General features: G+C 39.5%; 1 protein-coding gene across 1 annotated transcript in view; it reads left to right on the top strand.

The window, feature by feature from the left end:
• Positions 1–7,765: 7,765 nt before the first annotated feature.
• hspg2 (heparan sulfate proteoglycan 2) overlaps positions 7,766–23,344 on the top strand; it is a 209,281-nt gene continuing 193,702 nt past the window's right edge. Inside the window, exon 1 of the mRNA XM_037684663.1 lies at positions 7,766–8,036. Within this exon, the coding sequence (XP_037540591.1) occupies positions 7,980–8,036 (57 nt within the window). The 5' untranslated portion in view covers positions 7,766–7,979. The remainder of the gene's footprint in view (positions 8,037–23,344) is intronic.

Genomic DNA, 23,344 nt, shown 5'->3' with positions numbered 1-23,344 from the left:
CCTGTTCAACATCAACTTCAGCTGCGTTAGAGGGAACTGAACAGCATCAAAGTCAGCCTGGATAAATCTGAGGGTTTGACTTAATGGTGGAGATGAACAACTGATGATTAATGAAAGAGGTGTTCATGATCGCAAACATGACGTAAACGTCAAAAAAATAAAAAATAAAAAAAGCAAGTTTTGTGCTCATCATAAATGTGTTTAAGGGACGTGCCTGAGGTCTGGCACTTATCACATATGACTGGTTGTAGTTTCTCCTTAAAACTGTAAATAACTTTGAACCGAATGAGACGTGTTTTACATCGTCTGAGCACCCACAGATCATCTGGGATTAGAGATACTCAGGTCTTCTGCAGCTGATCACCGATACCGATCACATGGATTGGCTGTAAATTTTTTGATTTAGTTAAGACGAGTACCTTAATTTGGACAAAAACATGTTTTTATTTACTTTTTCAAGAGAAAAAATACAAAAACCTTGCAGGAACAATGCAGCATCTATTCAGTCAGAAGGACAACTGAAAAACTGTCCCTGCTGTCAGTGACAGAGTCTGTAACAGAATGAAAACATTAAGGTTGTCAGCAGGCGAAACAGACAGTCCAGTCTCTGCAGGCTCTGTAAAGGTGTTGGTTTTTTGTGATCGGCATTGAAAGGCATTGATCGGTATCGGTCGATCACATAGTTTTTAATGGAAATCGGCCGATCATTATCGGTGGCCAATCGATCGGAACATCAGTAGCTGGGATCAAGTCACCAAGCTCCTCTCGCCATTTGCACCTGTGGTTTCCAGTGGGGGAGGAGCAAGTTGACAAGAAATTGTTACAAATATCAGATATTGATTTACTTTATTTGGTTGATAGTTTTAAATAATTATTTATTGGGGGAAATTCAGGATTGTATTTATAATGAACGAGAAGTCTGATTCAGAAATAATCTTTCTCTTATGAGGAAAGTTCTAAGATTGTTTGAAGAGTACCGCAATGATGATGATACAGAAGATACACAACAATTTTCAGTCAGGTCATCTGGACAGTTTCTTTTTTTTTTTCCGAAACATTTCACCTTCCATCCAGAAGGCTTCATCAGTCAAGGAAACACACAACACAAAACCGATTCTTCCCCCAAACAGCTTACTCCAAAGTGGAACAAACCAGCTATGTTGGTGATCTGATTGAAAATTGTTGGATTGTATACCTGGATTATTGAGCATGGACTTATTTTTTTTGATACAGAAGATACTACTAGTACACACACACACGCACGCACGCACACACACACACACACACAGGTATATAGTCAACAAGAATTTTGTTCTGTTCATAATGAAGCTCTTCTCTTGTGAAGCCCTTTATGATTCAAAATGTGACAAATGGTGAGATCAGAAAGTGATGTATGTTGAAGTTCAGCTTGAACAGGTTTTATGGATTTCCCAGCTCTTTGTCTGTCATCAGCACTACCTATTTAATCAACCTGGGGTTGCATTTCCTCTTGCGTCCATGTCCTGAGAGGTTAATTACAGTCTCAGGAACTGTATACTGTTTATTAGTAATGGCAGCTGTGGTGACAGGAACTCGAAGCTGCTTGGAGATGGTCTTTTAGCCTTTAACAAGAATATCTATTTTCTTCGTTCTGAGCTCCTCACACAGCGCTCACCTTTATTTTCTCTGCTCCATGTTCAGCCACACCCTGTAGCTTATATTCTCTTTAAACAGACTGAACGGCTGATAGAAAAGCTTGAAGGAGACACTAATCAAAGTGAAGTGCTTTGTTTAAAACCTGACTAAAATGCAAAGATTAATATCATACTAAAACAACAAATCTACCCATAATATTTTCACAAAATCACTTTATCACATTCTAAAGGCATGCAGATATACATATGACCACTTTTCACAACAAATGAAATGCTTCAATGTAATTGTGACATTTATTTGTACATTAAACATTACCATGTATTTCAGAGTCAGAGATTCTTTATTGGTGGTGGAACGAAATTATGTACACAGGGTCCCAGTTACATCCAACAATAAAATCCATCCATCCATTATCTTTTACCCACTTCTTCCATTTTGGGTCACGGGGTTCGCCAGTGCCCATGTCCGGCAATCACTGTGCGAGGGGCGGGGTACACCCTGGACGGGTCACAAGTCCATCACAGGGCCACATAGAGACAAACAACCATTCACTCTCTCACTCACACCTAGGGACAATTTAGAGTTACCAATCAGCCTAACATGCATGTTTTTGGTCTGTGGGAGGAAACTGGAGTCCAACAATAAAATGTAAAATAAAAACAATGATAACATCTAAGATATGAACTAAGAAAAACATCAACAAAAAATACGTTAAGCACTAATAGCATAAAAACATTATGTCAAACAGCAGCATGAACATGAGCATGAGTGTGTGAGCAGAAGAGCATGCATGAACACATCAACATGAAACAGATCAGCAGCAACATGAAACAGATCAGCAGCAACATGATGTGATTTTTTCACAGTGATTATCCTGGTTAGAGATTCATGAGTCTAACAGCCTCAGGGTAGAAGCTGTTCCTCAGTCTAGTGGTTCTACACTTAAAATTCCTCAACCTCCTTCCTGAAAGGAGTGGGGGAAAAGTGTGTGCTGGGTGAGTGGGGTCCTTCATGATGCAGGTGCCCCTCTTCCTGCATCTAGAGGTGTAAATGTCTGTGATGGTGGGGAGGCTGACTTTCGGCCTATAAGTTGCAGTTTTTTGCATAATTTGCATGCCCTGCTACTTAGACACTGAAGCGACTTATTTATGGATTTTTTCCCATATTTATAAACCAATTTTTGGCTGATATGACCATTTTAATTAATTCTGACTAAAAATATTGAACACTACCATTTTTAGACGCTAAATGGCACGCGAGTAGTAAGGCATGCCGTTGTGTCATGTAATAGGTAAAAGTGGCTATAATGACACAGTCAGCTTGCCATAGTTTGCCACCTTCGTCCAGCTCACCTGGAGAAACCGTCAAATCAGCTTCATTTCACTGAGCCGCCCAGGCAAAATGCAGCTAATTTCACCAATGAAGTGCATTTATTAAGTAAAAGTTCAACTGAGACACACTTTACTATAAAGTCAAGCAAACAAATAATTGTTTTAGGTGCTTATCTTTTTAAATTCTTGTTAAAGTCCTCCTGTGCACACTCTCACGGCTGCCATTTGACAGCCAATCGATTTTTGTCACAACACCGGCCCACATTTCCAGGTTGTCAGTGGTGACGCATAATAGATGCAACGTATACTATGGAAAACACGGTACATGCTGTATTAAAAACAAAGTTCCTCCAGTTGTCTGTGTTACATAAAACCATATTTGACTTCTTGCATGTTCATCCCTCATTAATAAACAATGACTTATTGTGGCACATTTGAAGTATATTGACATTAATTTCACTGTAAGTCATGAAACTTATTTTAATTCTGTTTTTAGGGGGACAGACAGGTGGCACGTGCACAACATTCTCACTTAATTTGATATAAGCCTTCTGTGTTCATCTTCAGCCTTCTTTAGACAGCAGATGAAAGCAGCTCCTCTCCACTTCTATTCAGAGCTCTGCTTTTAATTGGCAACAGCTGTCCTTTCCAAACTCAGTGATACAACATGCTGCTAAAAAAAAGCATCAGTTTCACAATTAGACACACACGTGTGGCTCTCTGTGCAAACCAGGCCTGACAGTACACAACAGTTTTCTGTGCATGTGTTAAGGACATAGATCAGAACTCATTACTGAGTCTCAGTTTTTGGTGTTCAACTTGTTTTTTTTTAACACAGAGGAAACTTCCATGTAACGCACTTCATAACACCAGCAGAGAGCAGCAAAGGCTACAGTACTCTATTATGGAGCTTTGGCTTCATAAACTTTGCAAATACAATTTTATTTTGTACCAAATTCAACAAACTTTAGTGTAAAACACTTTAAATGTTTACTTTTTATTACTGGTAATCTCTTTAGTAACTTCCAAGTACATATCTTTTTTGAAACACGCCAAGAGAAGTATTTAAAAATGTGTCCTGAGGGCATGAAAAGCACGCTAATCACACAGATAAGAACAAGTAAAAACTACTACAGTACCAGGGGAAGTCTTCTTATTCTAAACATCTGAGTTTCACAGACTTGTGAAAAGATGTTGTGAGCATTTACAAAGTTTTTACAATTTTTACAGATAAAACAACTTGACAACAAAGTTCTACTAACCTTTAAATGAGACTGTTGCACACGTCTCATACCAATGTGCTCGTATCATTAAAGCACTGCTGTTTTTCTGTAACTCAAGACAAGCTTGCATTTTAAAGGTGCCACTGAAGCAGCCTTTTTATTATCCGGCTGGTATTCTTTTGTTCATATTACACCAGCTTTGAATGAAACGAGTGAGAACACCGAGCCCTCCTTGGAGCTGTACAGCTCCGGCTGTATAGTTTTACAGTGGAAACATGATTTAAAGTTGAAACGAGGTCACAGAAAGTTGGACTTTACATGACTGAACTGAGGCAGCATGGTGGCGCAACTGGTAGAGCTGCTGCCTCTCAGCGAGCAGGTCCCTGGTTCAAACCCCGGTCCAGGGGCCTTTCTGGGTGGAGTTTGCATGTTCTCTCCGTGCATGCGTGGGTTTTCTCCGGGTACTCCGGTTTCCTCCCACAGTCCAAAAACATGCATGTTAGGCTGATTGGTAACTCTAAATTGTCCCTAGGTGTGAGTGAGAGAGTGAATGGTTGTTTGTCTCGTTTGTCTCTATGCGGCCCTGTGATGGACTTGCGACCCGTCCAGGGTGTACCCCGCCCCTCGCACAGTGATTGCTGGACATGGGCACCAGCGACCCCCGTGACCCAAAATGGAATAAGCGGGTAAAGAAAATGGATGGATGGATGGATGGATGGATGACTGAACTGGCATTTTAACATCCTTAATGATTTTTACATGATCACAGTTTATGTTTTATGAATTTTGAAAGTGTTTTTGAGAGTTTCATGATTAAAGTGTGACATCTTTTGAAAGTTTTGCCAACAAAATCTTATTTTTACAAACTTTACACTTAGAGAACAAAGTCCATGCTCAATACATATGCAGTGACTGTTTGTCTGAGGTTTCCTTTCTAGTCTGTGTTTCTGTCTGTCTTATTAGATGTGCTGTCAGGGAGTGAGAGACACAGGTGAGTGGTTGCCATGGTGACTCTAATGAATCGGTGGTAGCAGCTTTTTCATTTCTTTTGCATCTGTTTGTTTTTATCCTTCTCATAGTTCATACGCCACCGTATTATACAGCTAAATGTTGACTTTTTCTCCAGGAGACGTATTTTCATCAAGCTTGCACTATGCTACAACAAGAACAAACCCGAAAGATGTACCATACCATTTTATTTATAGAGCACTTAAAACAGCTACAAGGCCAACCAAAGTGCTGTACAGACAGAACAACAGACAACACACGAAGCAAAATACAAAATGAGGTAAATCAGAATATAGACATAAAATCGATGCAGATAATAAATATGACGACAAACCAGTGTGGAGCGTACAGGTTCAAAACACAGATCATCTGGTGTTGAAAGCTACTGAATAGTAGTGAATTTTTAAACGGGATTTGAAAATCGAGAGGGAGGGGGCCAGTCTGACAAGCAGAGGTAACTCATTCCAAAGTCTTGGTCCTGCTACAGAGAAGGCCCTGTCACCTCTGCGCTTAAGACGAGTTCCTGGAACTGTGAGGAGCAATTGGTCCGCTAACCTCAGGGAACGTGGTGGGACATACGGTTGTAGCAGACCAGAGAGATTGGGGGGGTGGGGGGTGGGGGGGGGACTGTTCAGCGATTTGTAGACATGCAGGCGTATTTTGAACTGGATTCGAAGGTGAACCGGTAACCAGTGCAGTGAGGCCAAAACTGGTGTAATGTGCTCTCTTTTGCCTGTACTGGTTAAAAATTGGGCTGCTGCATTCTGGACCAGTTGTAGTCGTGCAATGGAGGTCTGACTGATTCCAAACAGGAGTGAATTGCAGTAATCAATCCTAGATGTAATGAATGCGTGTATTACTGTCTCCAGGTTATTTTTGGACAATATGGGCTTCAGTTTAGACAGCTGCCTCAGTTGGAAGAAGCATGATTTAACCATCATGTTTACATGATTGTTAAGTTTCAGGGAAGGGTCCATTATCACTCCCAGATTAGTGACTCTTTGTTTTTCTGACAGGGATAGAGTGGAAAGGTCGATACAGTGGTTTGTGATCGTGTTGTTGGGAGGGAACAACATGACTTCAGACTTCTTTTCATTGAAACTTAAGAAGTTTAAAGCCATCCAGTCCCTGATGTCAGCCAGGCAGTCGAGCAGAGGTTGAATAGAGCATGTACCATTGTGTCTTAGGGGGAAGTAAATTTGATGTCTTTCTGATTATTAGTGTTATAGACTATTTATTTTCCAATTCTCTATACGGCCCTTCGATTACATTGAATGACTTGGCCCTCTGGAGAATAAATGGTGCCCACCCCTGATCCACTCTCACTATGTGACAACTTAACGTCAGTGGACTACAGTTATTACCCACAAGCTGTCAGATTACTGAACTCTTGATAATAATACTGAACAATCGACAATAACATATTGCACTAAACCACATCTGTGACGCCTAATATGTTTATTGCTGCTGCACTATGTGGCTGTATCATGTATGTCACTACCATCATAATTCATCTCAATGTATTTATTAGCCTTTATTTAACCAGGCAAATCCCACTGAGATCTCAGATCTCTTTTGTAAGGGAGGCCTGAAGACAGTCTAACATGCATGTTTTTGGTCTGTGGGAGGAAACCAGAGTAACCGGAGAAAACCGACGCAAGCATGAGAAGAACATGCAAACTCCACACAGAAACACCCCAGGTCCAACCGGGGATTGAACCCAGGACCTTCTTGCTGTGAGGCAACAACGCTAACCACTGAGCCGTCGTTATGCCACCTGTGCAATAACCTGTCACACAACTTGTGTATGTAGTTAATGTTAGTTATGAACAATATATATCATGTGCATTTATGTTAATATTACTACCTTGAAATATTTATACTAATTCGTCCTACTTGCACCGTTATATTCTACCATGCTGTTGTTTACTATTTTTTTCTTTTCTTTTGGACCTTGTAAATATTGTATTTACTTTTTCACTTTTTGGTGCTTTTTTTTGGGTACCCTTGTTGAATGTTTTTTTTTTTTTTTTTTTTTTTAAGTGAGTCAAATCAGTTTTTCTCATCCTGAACATTTCATGTTAACCTGCATATGACAAATAAACAATACGTGTTTGGTCTGTGGGAGAAAAACCTACAAGCGACCAGGGAGAACATGCAAACTCCACTCAGAAACACCGAGAGTCGAACCTGCAGCCTTCTTGCACAGGCAACAGCTTCAACCACTGCTCCACCGTGCCACCCCCAATAGAAATTCAAGATGTTGCTTATAAATCTTTTAGTCCTGATACACAAGCATTTGATAGTTATATTAAAAATAATTTAATTAGTTTGAACTCAGCCCTTATCAGACAGTTTGTCAGCATGTCTAGTTATAGATGAAAGCTGGTTTCAGGCAGTTTATTACCAGTTTCCAGAGTTGTCTGGATGCTGGTGTGTTCTGCTGAGACCAGTGGGGGTTGTGTCGGGGTCTCGCGCTAGGTGGCGTCTCTCCCTCAGCTCTGCCTCGATCCCGTTCCGCCTTTTTTACTTTTCCAGCATCGCTCGCTCCTGCAGGACTTCACTTCTCAAACTCAAAGTCGTGACTGAAGGAGGAAGAAGCAGCTCGGAGGGTCCAGGGTCCCGCCGCCCCCCAGGAAACAAGAGGAAGTTACCTGTTGATGAGGTCGTGCATTCAGAGAAGTGAAGCGTGAACAAAGGTGACTCTCCGGTGGACAGGGGGAGTGAAGGACCCAGGTTTTAATCCACCCCCCCAGCAGCAGCAGACCTGTTGGAGGACAGAATGGACACTCCGACCTCTTGGAGACTTATTTTGATCCTCACGTGCCAGCTGGTTTCTGTAAGTGAGCTCTTTCTTTTCTCCTTCAAACTCGTCGCTGCGCTGTTATTAGTGAATAAAACAATATTCACCACCACGCAGGTCCTTTCTGTCCCGTTGCCTCAAACTCAATCCTGTTTTTCACTTCTTTCCTTCTGCAGGTGAGCAGTTCAAACACATTCACTTTGAACCAGAAAGATGCGTTTAGGGGTAATTTGACAAACCAGGAGCTGCTGTTGAAGGGCTAAGTTTGTCCATAGGAACAAGCTATTCATAGTACTTTGTCAGGCTGCACTCAGCATGTTGAAACCACTGGACAAACTTTAACGTAGTTTACAGCCTCATGTAGAGAGTTTTCAGTGGGCTTTGACTTGAAGTTAAACACCTTCAAAACAATAGATTTGTTTGTTTTAACTAGAGGAAAAAGTTTTGACTTGCAGTTTCAATAATGAAGTAATTGTGCTTGAATGTCCTGCACTCTTCTCTTCCATTGAACGCCTCTCTTGGATTATAGCTAGTTTCATAAAGTTCTTATGTTTTTTTGTTTTATTACTTGTTTGTCCAACATGCTACTGTAGCTTGTGATCATCTTTATCGCTGTTAAACACTTTCTTACCATGGGCACATTAACTGCACAAGTTGCAGCTTTTTGCCCAAACCTGAAAACAAACAAACAACAAGACTGTTTTTACCCCAATTTGTACTCAAGTATAAATAACTAGGAAAACTTGTTAATTCTATAAATATAACATCACACCCAGCTTATAGTGCTCATGCACTGTCCAGTGTAAGGAAGCTGCTGTCTTCACTCGTCTATATCTGCTGTATGAATCATATACGTAGCATATGATTGGGAATAAACTGCCCCCTCCCAGTCTTTATAAATCCTGTCTGGTGTCTCAACCTTTATGTCCTCTTATAATAAGAGCCGTCATGCTTGAGGTATCTGTGACACCGCTGCGCCGATTCGATTTGAAGATAAGCCTTTCTGCATGATGGGACAGAACACACAAACCTTTCACGTGCCCAATCCAAAGTACACAATAGCAGGTATGCTTAACATGTGGAGCACTATAGTATTAAACTTTACGACTACAGGGAACATTTAACATCCACTGTGGGGTTCACAGGCAATCTTTGTCTGAATAAAGTTATCCATTGCACAAGGTTGAGACAATAGATGCATTATTCTAAAGGCCAATCAAGTTGTGCATGTTCAGTCTCATCAGTTTGCTAAAGTTGTCCAGTCCCCCCACAAGGCTGCCATCATCTGTTGTGTGCTGACAGCGAAGGGTAACAGGGGTTGGCCTCCACACTTGCACCACAGCTGTGATTGACTGCTTGGCCAACAATAGCTACAAAATTGAATTAGCCAGAACCACAAGCATCTGTTTCTTGCATTATGACTTTGAACTACGGTGGGCTGACTGCCTCTTTATGCAATTAGGCACATGTACTGGTGTTACTATGGGACCCTCCTCCTTCACTGCTGGAATGCAAGGATCATGCACATCTACTCAAGTCAATGCAGACATGGGTTGGAGCTCTGCATCAATAAAAGTACCAGGATCCTACTGTGAGCCACCTGCAGCACTGGTGGGTGGAGTTACCCCTGTCAGGCACTTTTACAGCTTTACGTTCAGTATAAAAACTAACAGTAGCTGCTCATAAATGTCAGTGGCATTAGCTCCTGGTCTTACTTTATTAAAAGCAGCGCAGAGGGAAGAGTTAGTTTTCTTTTAAATAGCCCCAGAACAACCACGAGATCTTCTGGCGACAGATTTTGACACAGAGGTTTCTCCCAGTATAGACTGTCACAAGTGTCTCTTGACTTGAGAAGGGTTAGATTGGGGCTGGGGGAAGGGCAGCGTAGGTTCCTATGTCTACAACGTCAGAGGGGTTTCTGTCATTGGTGTGGATTTCTTTCTGTCTCTGACACAGGAAAATGGGCGATAATGTTTTTACCTGTATGTGTGGGTTTGTTAAACCACTGGATGAATTTTAATGAAACACAGAAAGTAACTATTGGATACACATCTACTGTACATCTTACTAAATGTTAGAGTCAAGCCAATTCAAGATGGCCACCACAGCTAATCAGCCTTAGAAAACACACAGATGGTTACACCACAGTGAGTTTACAGATATTGAGCTAATATTTGGTGTGGTAGTAGCTGACAGTAATCCTTAATGGTTACTCTGAGCACTACGGCTGAACAATTAATTGCATTTGCGTTAATATCGCGATATGATAAATTGAGATTTTCTCATTGCAAAGGCTGCGGTTTGACTGGTCACATGATCTGGTTACGTGACTTGCAAGTGAGTGGGAGAAGTCAACACTGCGTTTTAACCAGTTGCACAATGGCGTCAGGCTCGACAGAAGCCGATACGTCTGAAAGTTTGGTTCCAAAGAGGGGCAGCACGTTGTTTGAATTATTTTGTCTATAAAAAAGAAGACGCTGCACAACAACATGTATCGTGCAGAACCTGCCTTGCTGCTGTTGCTACCTCTCGAGGTAACACCATGAATCTTTATCAACACTTAAAAAAAACCCCACCTAAAAACATTTACGATGGTTGCATGGCTAGAACGCCAACAATCAGTGCTTCAACTTCAAGTAGACAAAGTACCAGCCAACAGGGATCACTGACCGAACTGTTCGATGGTATTACTCCGTATGAACATAATTCAAAATGGCACGTAGAAATAACTCGAGCAATAACAGAGTTCATAGCGAAACACATGATACCCATTAATATACGGTAGTGACCAAGCCTGGGTTTACAGCTTTGATAAACAGTGGATAAGTGGTACAGAATGACCTCATGCACACGTTAGCCAAGTTGCTATCCTGGAGCTACACAAAAAAATACAGAAACAGAGTTGCAGCGGAGCTGAAAACAGTGCAGTTTTTACAACTGAAACAGATTTATTGCTTGTTTGTTGAAAAATACATGAGAAGAAGACACAGAAAAATAATCACATATTAAATCGCAATCACAATATTGAGGTAAAAAAAAAAATCACAATTAGAATATTTTCCAAAATCGTTCAGCCCTGCTGAACACAACGTTTCATGACATATTTGCTTTAAACTTTGGCATTAACTCTTGGTGTCAACCCTGTTTGTCTGATATCTCAAATATCTCATTCAGCACATTTTTAGGGATGCACCAATGCCTTTTTTTTTTCAAATCAAGTACAAGTACTTATGTATGAGTAATTGTCAGATACAGAGTACCAAATTTTCATCAGTTACTTTGAAAATGTGTTTAAAAATCAGAGGAGCTTACTTTTCATGTTAGCTCTCCAAACAAAGCAGAACAACAATATTCTTCTCAAAAAGCACGTTTGAGTGAGCGGTAAGATTGTCGAGAAGCTCAGGACCATAAGTTCCCAGAGTTCTCTTCTGCTCGACCCACCTTTTTACAGTCACTAATGTGCATACACAAAATCTGTCTGTCATGCTTTAACTGGGTCGTAGCTATTTCTGGACAAATGGCTGTTCTGGCTATTTCTATTTTGTTTGTTCCTTACACCTCCTTTTTATTTATGTTTATATACAAATGTATTTATAAAGTAGTTTTATTAGTATTTTATGTTGTGATAGCACCATGCAAATGCTTCTGGGTATTGGAATGACTGCAGAGCATAGCTGAAATATATGTACCAGTAGATATGAAAATCGTATTTCAACAAATCGGAATTAGGCATGAAACTATCTAGACCACAATGCACTGCAAATTACTGACTTTGAACAAGTGCATTAGTAATGGTAAAAAGGTCAGTGAGAGTCTGTAGCTGTTTCTTGTTGCTGTTATCAAACTCTTGGAACTCAGCATCTCAAATTATCTGTTAAAAGTGCTAGTAAGCGCTCCTCTTGACAACTTTGCTGAGCATAATTTGGTGTCTGCTATACTTCTGTCATCCTTGTTTACTCTGAAATACCTCCGCTTGGATTCTTCTTCTGGCGGTGTTTACTTGTAACTTGTGGTTAGCTAACAACTTTATAGACCATTATTGCCACCAATTGGTAAGGAGAGTGGATCAGGACAGCCAACTCAAAAAAAAACCTCACACGGCTAACATTGCTCCCCCTCCACCACCTGACAGCTCTACTGTGAGGAGAATGCCTTGCTGCTGTACAGTGATAACAATACTGTGGTACTGGAACACACTTATGAGTACAAGTACATGCACAATATCGGACAGATTCTGGATTGCGGTATTGGTGTATTCCTACAACTTTAACGAAGCTCTCCAAAAGTAATAATTGGATTTTTTTTTTCTCTTTTGGTTGCTCCCTTCTTCAGGGGTTGCCACAGTGAAGTAAGTCGAACGAAGACTTGGTGATTGTTTTTACACCAGATGTCCTTCCTGACGCAACCACAGACCACCGAGCTACCACAGCCCTCTGTGTGGAGCAGAGAGCTGCTAGCTAGTGTGCTCCAAAAGTAATTATTGGATTCCATCTACACTTTTGGAGTCAGTTCATATCAAAATGGCCACCACAGCTAACTAGCCATAGCCAGAGCAAAAAGGGCTTTACCTCAGTCAATATTACAAATATGAAGGTAACATTTAACATGACAGTAGCCGAGTATCATTCATTACACTGAGCTAACAGATTTTGCAAGACGTCACAATATTGTGTGAAAAAGTGCATAAAATCATTTTTAAGGTTTGACCAGAACAGCTCAAACTCTATTATTTCTCAACATCAAGAGACCCCAAGAGACTTCTTAAATCAATTCAATTCAATTCAATTCAATTCAGTTTATTTATATGGTGCCAAATCACAACAAAGTTGTCTCAGGGCACTTTACAGAAACATTCACATACATAAAAGCCAATTAGTAAGGTTCTCTATCTAAGGAATCCAGCAGACAAGTTGAATCTTGGCTTTGTTGCAGTTTCCCATCCTGAGCAAGCACAGTGGCAACAGTGGAAAGGAAAAACTCCCTTTTAACAGGAAGAAACCTCCAGCAGAACCAGACTCAGGACAAGCGGCCATCTGCTTTGACCAGCTGCTTTGAGAGGACAGAAAGGAGAGACAAACGAACACAGAATGGTAGGTCCATGTATAGGTCCAGGTGTACCTGAAAGACAAAAAAAAAAAAACTCAACACATGTTAAGGATAGAAAAAATAATTACAAATACAAAACAGGTTGAGCAGAGTAAGTAAAGACAGTAGCAGAGTGAAAATTGTGGTCAGTTTGTCCTCCAGCAGTCTAAGCCTATAGCAGCATAATTAAGGGACAGCTCAGGAAACCCAAGCCGACCCTAACTATAGGATTTAGCAAAAAGGAAAGTCTTAAGCCTAGTTTTAAAACTGGATAATGTGTCAGCCTCACGGACAGAGATTGGCAGTTGGTTCCACAAGAGAGGAGCCTGATAACTGAAAGATCTGCCTCCCATTCTGTTTTTGTAAATTCTAGGAACCACAAGTAAACCTGCAGTCTGAGAGTGAAGTGCTCTGTTAGGAAAATATGGAACAATAAGATCTGTAATATAAGATGGAGCCAGGTTGTTTAGAGCTTTGTAGGTTAGAAGTAAGATTTTGAAATCTATTCTGGATTTGACAGAGAGCCAATGAAGAGAAGCTAAAACTGGAGAAATATGATCTCTCCCACTAAATCCTCCGGTTAAGACTCTGGCAGCAGCATTTTGGATCAACTGAAGACATTTTAAAGATGTATTTGGACATCCAGATAATAAACCATTGCAATAGTCCAGTCTAGACGTGACAAACTCATGGACCAGTTTTTCTGCATCATTTTTAGATACGATGTTTCTAATTGTAGTGATATTACGCAGGTGGAAGAAGGAGGTTCTAGTAACGTTTTTAATGTGGGGGATAAAAAACATGTCCTGATCAAAAATAACACCAAGATTTTTAACATTAGAGCTGAAGACCAGATCAATGCCATCTAAAGAGGGCGAAAGACTGAAAAATTCATTCCTAAGGTGCTCAGGTCCAAAAATCAAAACCTCAGTCTTGTCTGTGTTCAACAGGAGAAAATTAAGAGTCATCCAGGTTTTTATGTCTTTAAGACATGCTTGTAGTCTAAGTAGCTGATTGGATTCATTGGGTTTAATTGACCAATTGTTTGTCATCAGCATAACAATGAAAATGTATCCCATGCTGTTTAATAACTTTACCTAATGGAAGCATATATAAAGTAAAGAGTATTGGCCCAAGGACTGAGCCCTGAGGAACTCCATGACTAACTTTGGTGTATGAAGAAGATTTATTATTTACATTTACAAACTGGAATCTATCAGATAGATATGATTTAAACCACTTTAGAGCCGTTCCTGCAATCTCAATATCATATTCAAGCCTCTGTAGTAAAATATTGTGATCAACTGTATGAAATGCAGCACTGAGGTCTAACAGGACCAGTATAGACACAAGTCCATTGTCTGAGGCCATGAGAATATCATTAGTTACTTTTACTAGTGCTGTTTCTGTACTATGATGAGCTCTAAACCCTGACTGAAACTCTTCAAACAGATTATTTGTTTGTAGATGTTCACGCAACTGACCTGCAACTATTTTCTCTAGATTTTTTTAGATGAAAGTTAGATTAGATATAGGTCTATAGTTGGCCAGAATTTCTGAATCAAGGTCAGACTTCTTAAGTAAAGGTTTAATTACAGCAACCTTAAAACGCTGTGGTACATAACCATCCATTAAAGACAAATTAAGTAGATCCAAAATGTGGACATTAATTAGGGGAAATACCTCTTTAAACAGTCTGGTTGGGATGGGATCTAGCAGACATGTGGATGGTTTGGATGAGGTTATTATTTTTGACAATTCAGAGAGCTCAACAGGACAAAAACTGTCCAAACATAAATCAGGCTCTAGTGAAAATTTTTAAAGTTGTCTCATTTGACAGGGGACTAGAGATAGTAGAAGGAAGGATGGTTTGAATTTTCTCTCTAATTGAAATAATTTTATTTATAAAGAATCTCATGAAGTCATCACTACTTATAGTTGTAGGGATACATGGCTCAACAGAAATGGGACTTTTAATTAGTCTAGCAATAGTACTAAACAGAAACCTAGGGTTATTTTTATTCTCCTCTATTAAAGATGAGTAATATAAAGTTCTAGCTTTACAAAGAGCTTTTTTATATGTTAGCAGACTATCTTTCCAAGTTAAATAAAATTCTTCAACATTAGTAGAGCGCCATTTTCTCTCCTGGTTTCTAGATGCCTGCTTTAAAGTGCGTAACTCAGAATTGAACCAAGGAGCCAGTTTCCTCTGATTGATTACTTTCTTTTTCAGTGGAGCAATTTTATCAAGTGAAGCTTGCATTGAAGTTGTAAAATGATCAACTAGATGATCTAAGTCACCGTTCTCTGATGCATTACTCTGCAAGACAGAGGAAAACATTGATGGAAGAGACTGTTTAAATTTGGTTACAGCATTTTTTGATAAGCACCTGCTGAGATGAAATTTACTCTCAGTGACTGTGTAGTCATTTAATGTAAACTCAAAGGTTATTAAAAAATGGTCAGACAGAATAGGATTTTGAGGAACTATTACCAAGTCCTTAATCTCTATACCATAGGTCAGAACTAAGTCAAGAGTGTGATGATAAGAATGAGTAGATGTGCGGACGTTTTGGGTAAAACCCAATGAGTCTATTAAATTATTAAAGGCTATGTTTAAGCTATCACTTTCAACATCTATATGAATATTGAAATCACCCATTATGATGATTTTATCAGTATTTAATAGTAAGTCAGTTAATAACTCTGAGAATTCAGACAAAAACTGAGAGTAAGCGCCTGGTGGACGATATATAACAACTAGTAAAAGTGGCTTTTCTGATTTCCATTTTGGATGAGAAAGACTGAGGGACAGTGATGCAAAAGTGTAGTGAACTTAATCTGGTGTCACGACTAAGCCTAAGGTCAAAACCCTTGACCTTAAGAACCTTGTGGGACAGAAACTGTCATTTCATTGATTTGAATCCAGAGATACAGGTTCACCCATCCTGAGACTCTCTTTCTTGATAATCAAGTGAAAGAACACTCTCTTTTTATTATCATTACTATTTTACAAATGTTGATAATCAAAGTGTCTTAGTTCAAACCATTTTAGATGTTGCAGTGAACTAATCAATTTTATTAACTGTGTAATGATTTTTAATTCTCATGCAAAGTTAGAATTCATGTTGAGGTCTGTTACAGATTTTTATGCATTTTCTGATTTCTGCCTTTGAATGAGCAAGTGTACGTTTCCAGGGTCAGGAGTGAAGCAGACATGCGTTGGAACAACTGTCCTGTTTATATCCTCTCAGACGTCAACAGGGGGTTTTGGCACCTGTTTCTTAAACTCGCCAAAACAAAACTCTCTCTGTCTGTGAGAACATTTCTGATCTTTCCATAACAATTCTTGCTGCATTCTAACCTTTTACGTCACAAAACACACCCCGTCTGGTCGGTTCTGGCCAATGGGAATACTCCCAGATGAACCGGGAAAACAGCTCTTTAAAATGTCGGTACTTTTTGGTCTAACCAGTTCTGTGAGAGTTCTGTGAGAGTTCTGTGAGAGTTCTGTGAGGGTTCTGTGAGGGTTCTACTCGGTTCGGTTGAGTTCAGTTCTGTTCAGTTCTGTGCGGAGAAGCCCAGTTCTGGGAGCCGGGAAGATCCTGACATGACAACAGAGCTCTTCCGAGTTTCATGGGATTATAACATTTTCCACTGAGGTGAGCTGTGGGAAAACAGAATCTCGCCGCTACTCCGGAGGAGTAACAGCATCCTACGGAGACGCTGAAGGGCGCGTTAAACGGAATCTCGCCTGAGACATCTCCAGGTAAAAGAGTCGATTTCACCACCTAAGTGTACTGTAAGGAAAAGCTGAAGAAAGCCCGGAGAGTGCCGTTCTGTCAACACTCCCTCAAACCCCATCTTTTAATCCCTCTAAACTTCTTTCCCATCTTTAAACTTTCTATCAAGTAGATATTCTTCCAGATATTTTAGAAATGTCTGTGTAAAGTGCTCATCCACATCCGTGTGGGTAAAAGATCATAATTGTACAGTTTTCATAAATGTCTGTGGTGACGCAACGGAAAAATCATGGCCGTATGATTTTTCCTGATTGATCGCTTATGTTGTTATTTTCATAATTTGCCAAATTAATGTAAATGTTTGATGTTAAACTTTGATTCTGTAAATAAATGACCGCATTCATTTTGATGGGTCAAATATAAATGACGTCTCACGTTTGCATTTCATTAAATTCAATGCACGTTTTATTCAGTTCAGAAAAATGAGGAATCCGTGTTAATTGATGAATATATCTGAGCATCTGTTCATCTACAAAAGCATCATAACTAATAACTAGTTTGGCATTAATCAATAATCCTGACTGAAAAATAGAAGCTACTCCTCCACCACAGCCAGTTGTTCTAGGAACATGACAATTTAAATAATTAACAGGAGTGGATTCATTTATACTAACAAAATCCTCCTGTTGTAGCCAAGTTTCTGTCAGACAGAATAAATCAATATGATGATCAGTTATCAGTTCATTAACTAACAGGGATTTAGAGGAAAGAGATCTGATGTTCAGTAATCCTCATTTAATGATTTTATGGGTTTGCTCTGGTAAAGTAACTGTGTTTATTTTAAAGATTTTTATGCTTTATATTTTTATAGTTGATTTTTAGTTTATTTAATTTGAGCCGTGGGCGAGTTGACACTGTTTCATTGTGGGTGTGGGTGGGTAACAGAGGAGAAGCAGCAGAGAGGTGGAGGACTACAACTCTGCTTCCTGGACTGGACCCTGGGTTGTCAATAATTTGGGGAATAAACAAAATCAGCCATATTTCTAGAAAGAAATTGGTTAAATGACTTTTTTTATAGCATAGTCTGGTGGACCAGTAAAAACTAAAACACTTTAACTGACCTGCCCTCTTTAGGGCTTCAAACAGGATTTATTTAGCATCATCATTTGAAAAGAAACAGTTTACCAACAGGAGTACTCACACCTGTAATGACATAGAATAGTATCAGATGAGTTTAGTCTAAACTGCTGGCATGAAAGACGGTGGGCGACGTGTATTTCCACAAGGAATGTTAGGCTTTTATTTTATATTGTTCTGGGTGGACTTCATGAGGTTTCTTTGTGGTGATTTGCTATTTCAGACTCAAGTGCCCTGGGCTTCATTCCCTTTCTGAGTTGATGCAGTCTGGAGAGGCTCAACACTTTGAACACGACTCAACAGTTTGAAAAGTAGAAGACACCCCTCCCCTAAGACCCACTGACATAATAGCTTGACGACTGCCTTCAGTAAACACTGCATTGTTGAGTTATGGCCCCAGGAGATGCACCGTCTTAGCTGATGGCACACCACGGCGCTGAATTGGCTCGCTCCCCTCATCAAGCACATTGGCACATATGGAGTGCAGGCTGTCAGGCTGGCATTTGTTGACTCTGCAGTGAAGTGTGATTAGGGCCAGTACAGAGGTCAGGGAGGTGAGGAGTGTGAACCTGCCTCTGTTTCACAGCTCAACAAGATTTATGAATTATTCTCCGCCAGAGTTGGCTGTGCTCACACAGTTCAGGCAACTTCACTTTTAATAAGTCTGAGCTATCAATCATGTTCTGCTGGACTTTCACTGCTCCTGTCATTTAACTTCATATATTATTATTATTTGTTTTGTAAAATAATACATTTATAAAAACTTTGCTTTAAAATAAAATCAGGTTTAAGAAAAGCTGTGAAGTGTTTGACCCTTCTAAATACAATGTCTGGATGTTGTTTCCTCTTGACTGGCAGGGTGCTTTAGATTAGATGTTACAGTGAAGGATGTTTGGAGCTTGAGCACCTTGGTGTTGTTTCGACTAGTCGTGCAGCATGTTGCATTCAATATTATGCTGTCCAAAAAAACACAAAGAGATGTTTCTAGAAAAATGTTGCAGAAGCATCAACAATTGAAAGTCTAGCTTTGCTTAAAGAATATCGCCTGCAGCATTTTACAGTAACATGTTGAAAAGTGAGAGTTGTTGCTGTTTTGGTCACATCTTGACAAATGTCATGAAAAATTGAATGCATTATCGCAAGATGTCACTCTGAGTAAGCATAGTGAACTCTCAGCTACTACCATACCACATTTTAGGACATTGTCTATAAAACTGAAAGTGTTGTAGCCATTTTTGCGGGCTAACGTCGATTGCCTGTGGCATCCATCTTAAATTGGATGGACTCCGAAAGATAAAAAGTGGGAGATGTACATCCAATTACTGAAAGACTTAATAAAGTCTGCTCATTGGTTTATAAAATATTTTGCTAACAGATAAACAAGGTTGACTCCAATGCTATTATTATGTGCAATGAGTAGCTCTTGGAGTGTGTGCTGCGATTGACTCAGTTCAAACACGACCAGATTTAGTGCAGTATAGAGCTGTGATTTCTAACCCAGGCCCGGGCCGGCCCGACACAAAATTCAGGCCAGATTGGGCCAAAATAATGTACTTGATGGGCGGACTGGGTCAGTCTCAGACTTTTGATACGGTTTTACGGCTCATACAGCACAAAGAAAACTAAATAAGGATGTAAAATATAAAATTGTGTTTATCTACTTGTTGAGGAGGAGGCAGGTCCGACAGGCCAGTTGAAAGGGGTAAAAAAAAAAAAATCCAGTTAAACTCAGATGGACAATGGGATCATCAGCCGCACGCGTCCGCTGACCGTCCGGTTGAAAGAAGTAAAAAATTGTCCAGTTAAGCTTTAGATGGATCACCTGATCACCGGCTGCATGCATCTCCACACCTGCTGTCATCTGCGGTGAAGGAAGTAGCAGCATCTAGAAGGAGCAGCACGTTCAATTAAAATAGCTTTGCTTTTTATTTTTCCAAATAATTATTATAAGTATTTTTGCTCATCTGTATAGTAGCCTGTCTTTACAGTGGATTTTTTTAGGCAATTCATTTTGTATGTTAATATCCATTTGGTGACTTGTTAATAAACAAAAAATCTTTATCTTCCTTTCTTTGAAAAAGGTTTTTAAAATATCAAACTGGTTTTCTTACAAAAGCAGTAAAAGCTCAATTATTATTATTTTTTTTTTTTCAGGTTTGGGCCTGTAATTACAATTAAATAATCGGGTCGGGTTTGGAAAAAATGGCTATGGGCTGGGGCCGGGTCGGGTTGGATGTTTTAGGCCTGAATGCAACTCTAGTGCAGTATAATTGTTGTTAGTTTTCTACATTTGTCTTGGAATCTAGCTGTTTTTTGTTTTGTTACCTTTTCCTTTTAGCCATCCTATTTGTTAAAAAAAAAAAAACCTGTAGTATGCTTTTTTATAACTGTTTATTGTTGTTGCTGTTGTCCATTGTTGTCATCTTTCTTTGTTGAAATCAGGTCTCTCTTGTAAATGAGTCCTCGAGGCTCATTGGGATTTACCTGTATAAATAAAGGTTGATTGATTGATTGATTGATTGATAATTACAGTTAACTGAGTATTTTTTATGTGTTTTAAGGTCAGTTCTGTGTGTGGATCATGTTGAATTAGGTTGGATCAAAAGGTTAATGAGTTGATGATGCACATTCAATGATCATTTTCTGTATAAATGGCGTATTCTCTGTCGAACTGTTTCTGCAGTGTTGCGTTGTCTTTTTCCTCAGTAGGGACACCTACTGTTTATGATGGAGACTGCGTTGAGTATATGGCAAATGTGCATCAGTAGTCGCTCCAGCCACTTCATTGTATCCCACAATTTATTTATTTTTAATTAGAATACTACTTATCACCCTCCTCATCACCCCTCCCGCAAAAGGTGGATGATATTTTTTTTTCTGTGTGTGTGTGCCATTTATGCTAAATATCTCAAGACCAGTAGATTAATTTTAATTAAACTTTCAACAAAAGAAAAAAATAGATGTCAATCTTACAGGTATTTAGTCAAAATTGAGTGTGATAGTTGCTCAGTATCATCCCCGACTTTTACTCCAAGTGCTAACTGATGATCTTTCTTTAAGATGTTGCTATTACCTATTTGAGTCAACATTGTTTGTCTTTTAGCACAAAATCTCATGAACAACTGGGCGATTTTATTGAAACCTTCAGCAAACAATCACCGGATGTTCATCCACAGTGGAGACAGTGTATTTTAAGATGGCTGCCACAGCTAATTGGCATTAGCCAACACAAAAATGGCTATAACTCAAGTCAGTTTTATGGAAATTGAGCTCAAATGTGTTGTAGTAGCAGCTGAGAGTCACCCACAAGATACAGTACTTTGAGGGTGACGTCTTGCTATGTTGAGTGAGATCGCTCAATGTATTTGGTTTTGCCACAAGTTGCTCACATGTACCTACAATCAGATTACGCCATTTATGGAAATTAAATTGGTTTTCCAAAAGCACAACATTTATTACCAAAAACTGTTGCAACAAAGAAATGATTTACCAAACACAAATTTCCTTAGTTTTTCAACATTTTTCAGTCAGGTCATCTGGACAGTTTCTTTATTTTTTTTTTTGTGCTGAAACGTTTCGCCTTTGTTCCAGAAGGCTTCATCAGTCAAGGAAACACACAACACAATACTGATTCTTCCCCCAACAGCTCACTCCCAAGTGGAACAAACCAGACCTTACTGAAAAATGTTGGATTGTATACCTAGATTATTGAGCATGGACTAAAACACGCACTACATTATTGCATCTTCTTAAAATAACCCTTTTAAAGCCGGACTGTGAAGTAACGTGTGCAGAATTTCAGAGTTAGACTATAGAGAAGTCCTAAAGAGGAGTAAAATGTATCACCCTTTGTTTTATCTCACCATTTTTGCCTGTAACACACACGCACACACACAAACCAACATTTTTTCACTCCACAGTAGTGTGTGCGTTCTGGCTGTGGTTGCGCTGTGCTTTCATGCCCTACATCGCATCCGTGTCGGACAGAAGAGCCGACTCCAAACACAGCTGCACCTCAGCTGGTGGCAGTGCTGTTCATGTGCTGACATGAGCTCGTACCAAGGATGGCCTGTTGTAACTAGAGACCCACTCTTTCCAGTCACACCTCCAGTCCCTGCACACATTTAACCCCCCCACAGTAAGAACTCATGTGATGTTGTTTCAGACCACAAGGTCCCATAAATATATTGTCCTCAGATTAGTTGGGTTGTTGCACAGTGCCATCTTCAAAGCTTTTTGTGGATTACAGTTTAAGTTTAATCTTCCTTTGAAGGAAGTGGTGCGTTTTAAACCCATTAAACTGTCTTTTTTTTTTTTTTACTTCAGACAGAACAACATGTTCAACATATCTAATCACGGATTATAAATTACTGCTAATAAAGTTGTGGACATTTATATCCCTTTATTTTTGCCAGTTCTATAAATCCCAGCACAAATATTCTGGCAGTAAAGATGTAGATTACCCGTGACTATAGTTTCCACTTTGTAATCCTTTCAAAATAAACTATGAGGTAATAAATAAACACTGGATTATTATAGGCTTTTCAGTTAGGGAACATTTTGATTCTCTATATCTGGTGATGGTGGAGAAACAAATATCACAATTTCTTGAATTTGTACATTTTAATGTCTCAAGGTTCAAATTCACTGCTCATCCTTAGTTCTAAAGGTGTAGATTGTGGAAAATGTATCAAGGCCATCATCCAAGGAAGAAGGCCTAAAATCAAAGCACGTGTCACTCTTTATTTATCAGATGCAAAGCTATGCCACAGAGCTAACAGTTCAAAACAAGGTCCTGAGCTGTCTTAAGGATGCTTTACTGTCACCTGAAGTGTTTAAAACATAAAAATAGTCATGTTTAAGTTAATCAACCCCCACCCATAAAAGAAGACATACTGGAATACAGTAGTCCCTCGCTACTTCGCGGTTCATTTATCGCGGACTTGCTCTATCACGGTTTTTCAAAATAAGATTGGACATGACACACAATTGGCTGATTGATGGATGAGCCACACGGTCAGCATGGCATTTTTATTTAAAGTAAATTATTTTAAATTATTTAGCAGCTGCTGCACATTTGAGCAGCCAAGAGCTGCAGAAAAAAGCTTCCTCCTGCACCGTTGTGCAGCCCATACTGCAGGATAAACTTCCTGCTGCAGCTGATCAGCTGTTCCCCGCAGAGCGATGAAGTGGGCGTGGCCAAGAGCGCTTGCAGATGGCAGAGAGCTGAAATCACGACGTTCTGTGCTCTTTTAGAGCGTTTAGAGTTTAGAAACATTGTTTAGAATATTGCGTGTGCGAATGGTTTAAAACACCTATCTATCTATCTATCATCTATCTATCTATCTATCTATCTATCTATCTATCTATCTATCTATC

Source organism: Nematolebias whitei, chromosome 11, assembly GCF_014905685.2.
Source record: "Nematolebias whitei isolate Nwh7 chromosome 11, NemWhi1, whole genome shotgun sequence".
Classification (NCBI taxonomy): Eukaryota; Metazoa; Chordata; class Actinopteri; order Cyprinodontiformes; family Rivulidae; genus Nematolebias; species Nematolebias whitei.
This window is presented reverse-complemented; position numbering and strand designations above follow the sequence as displayed.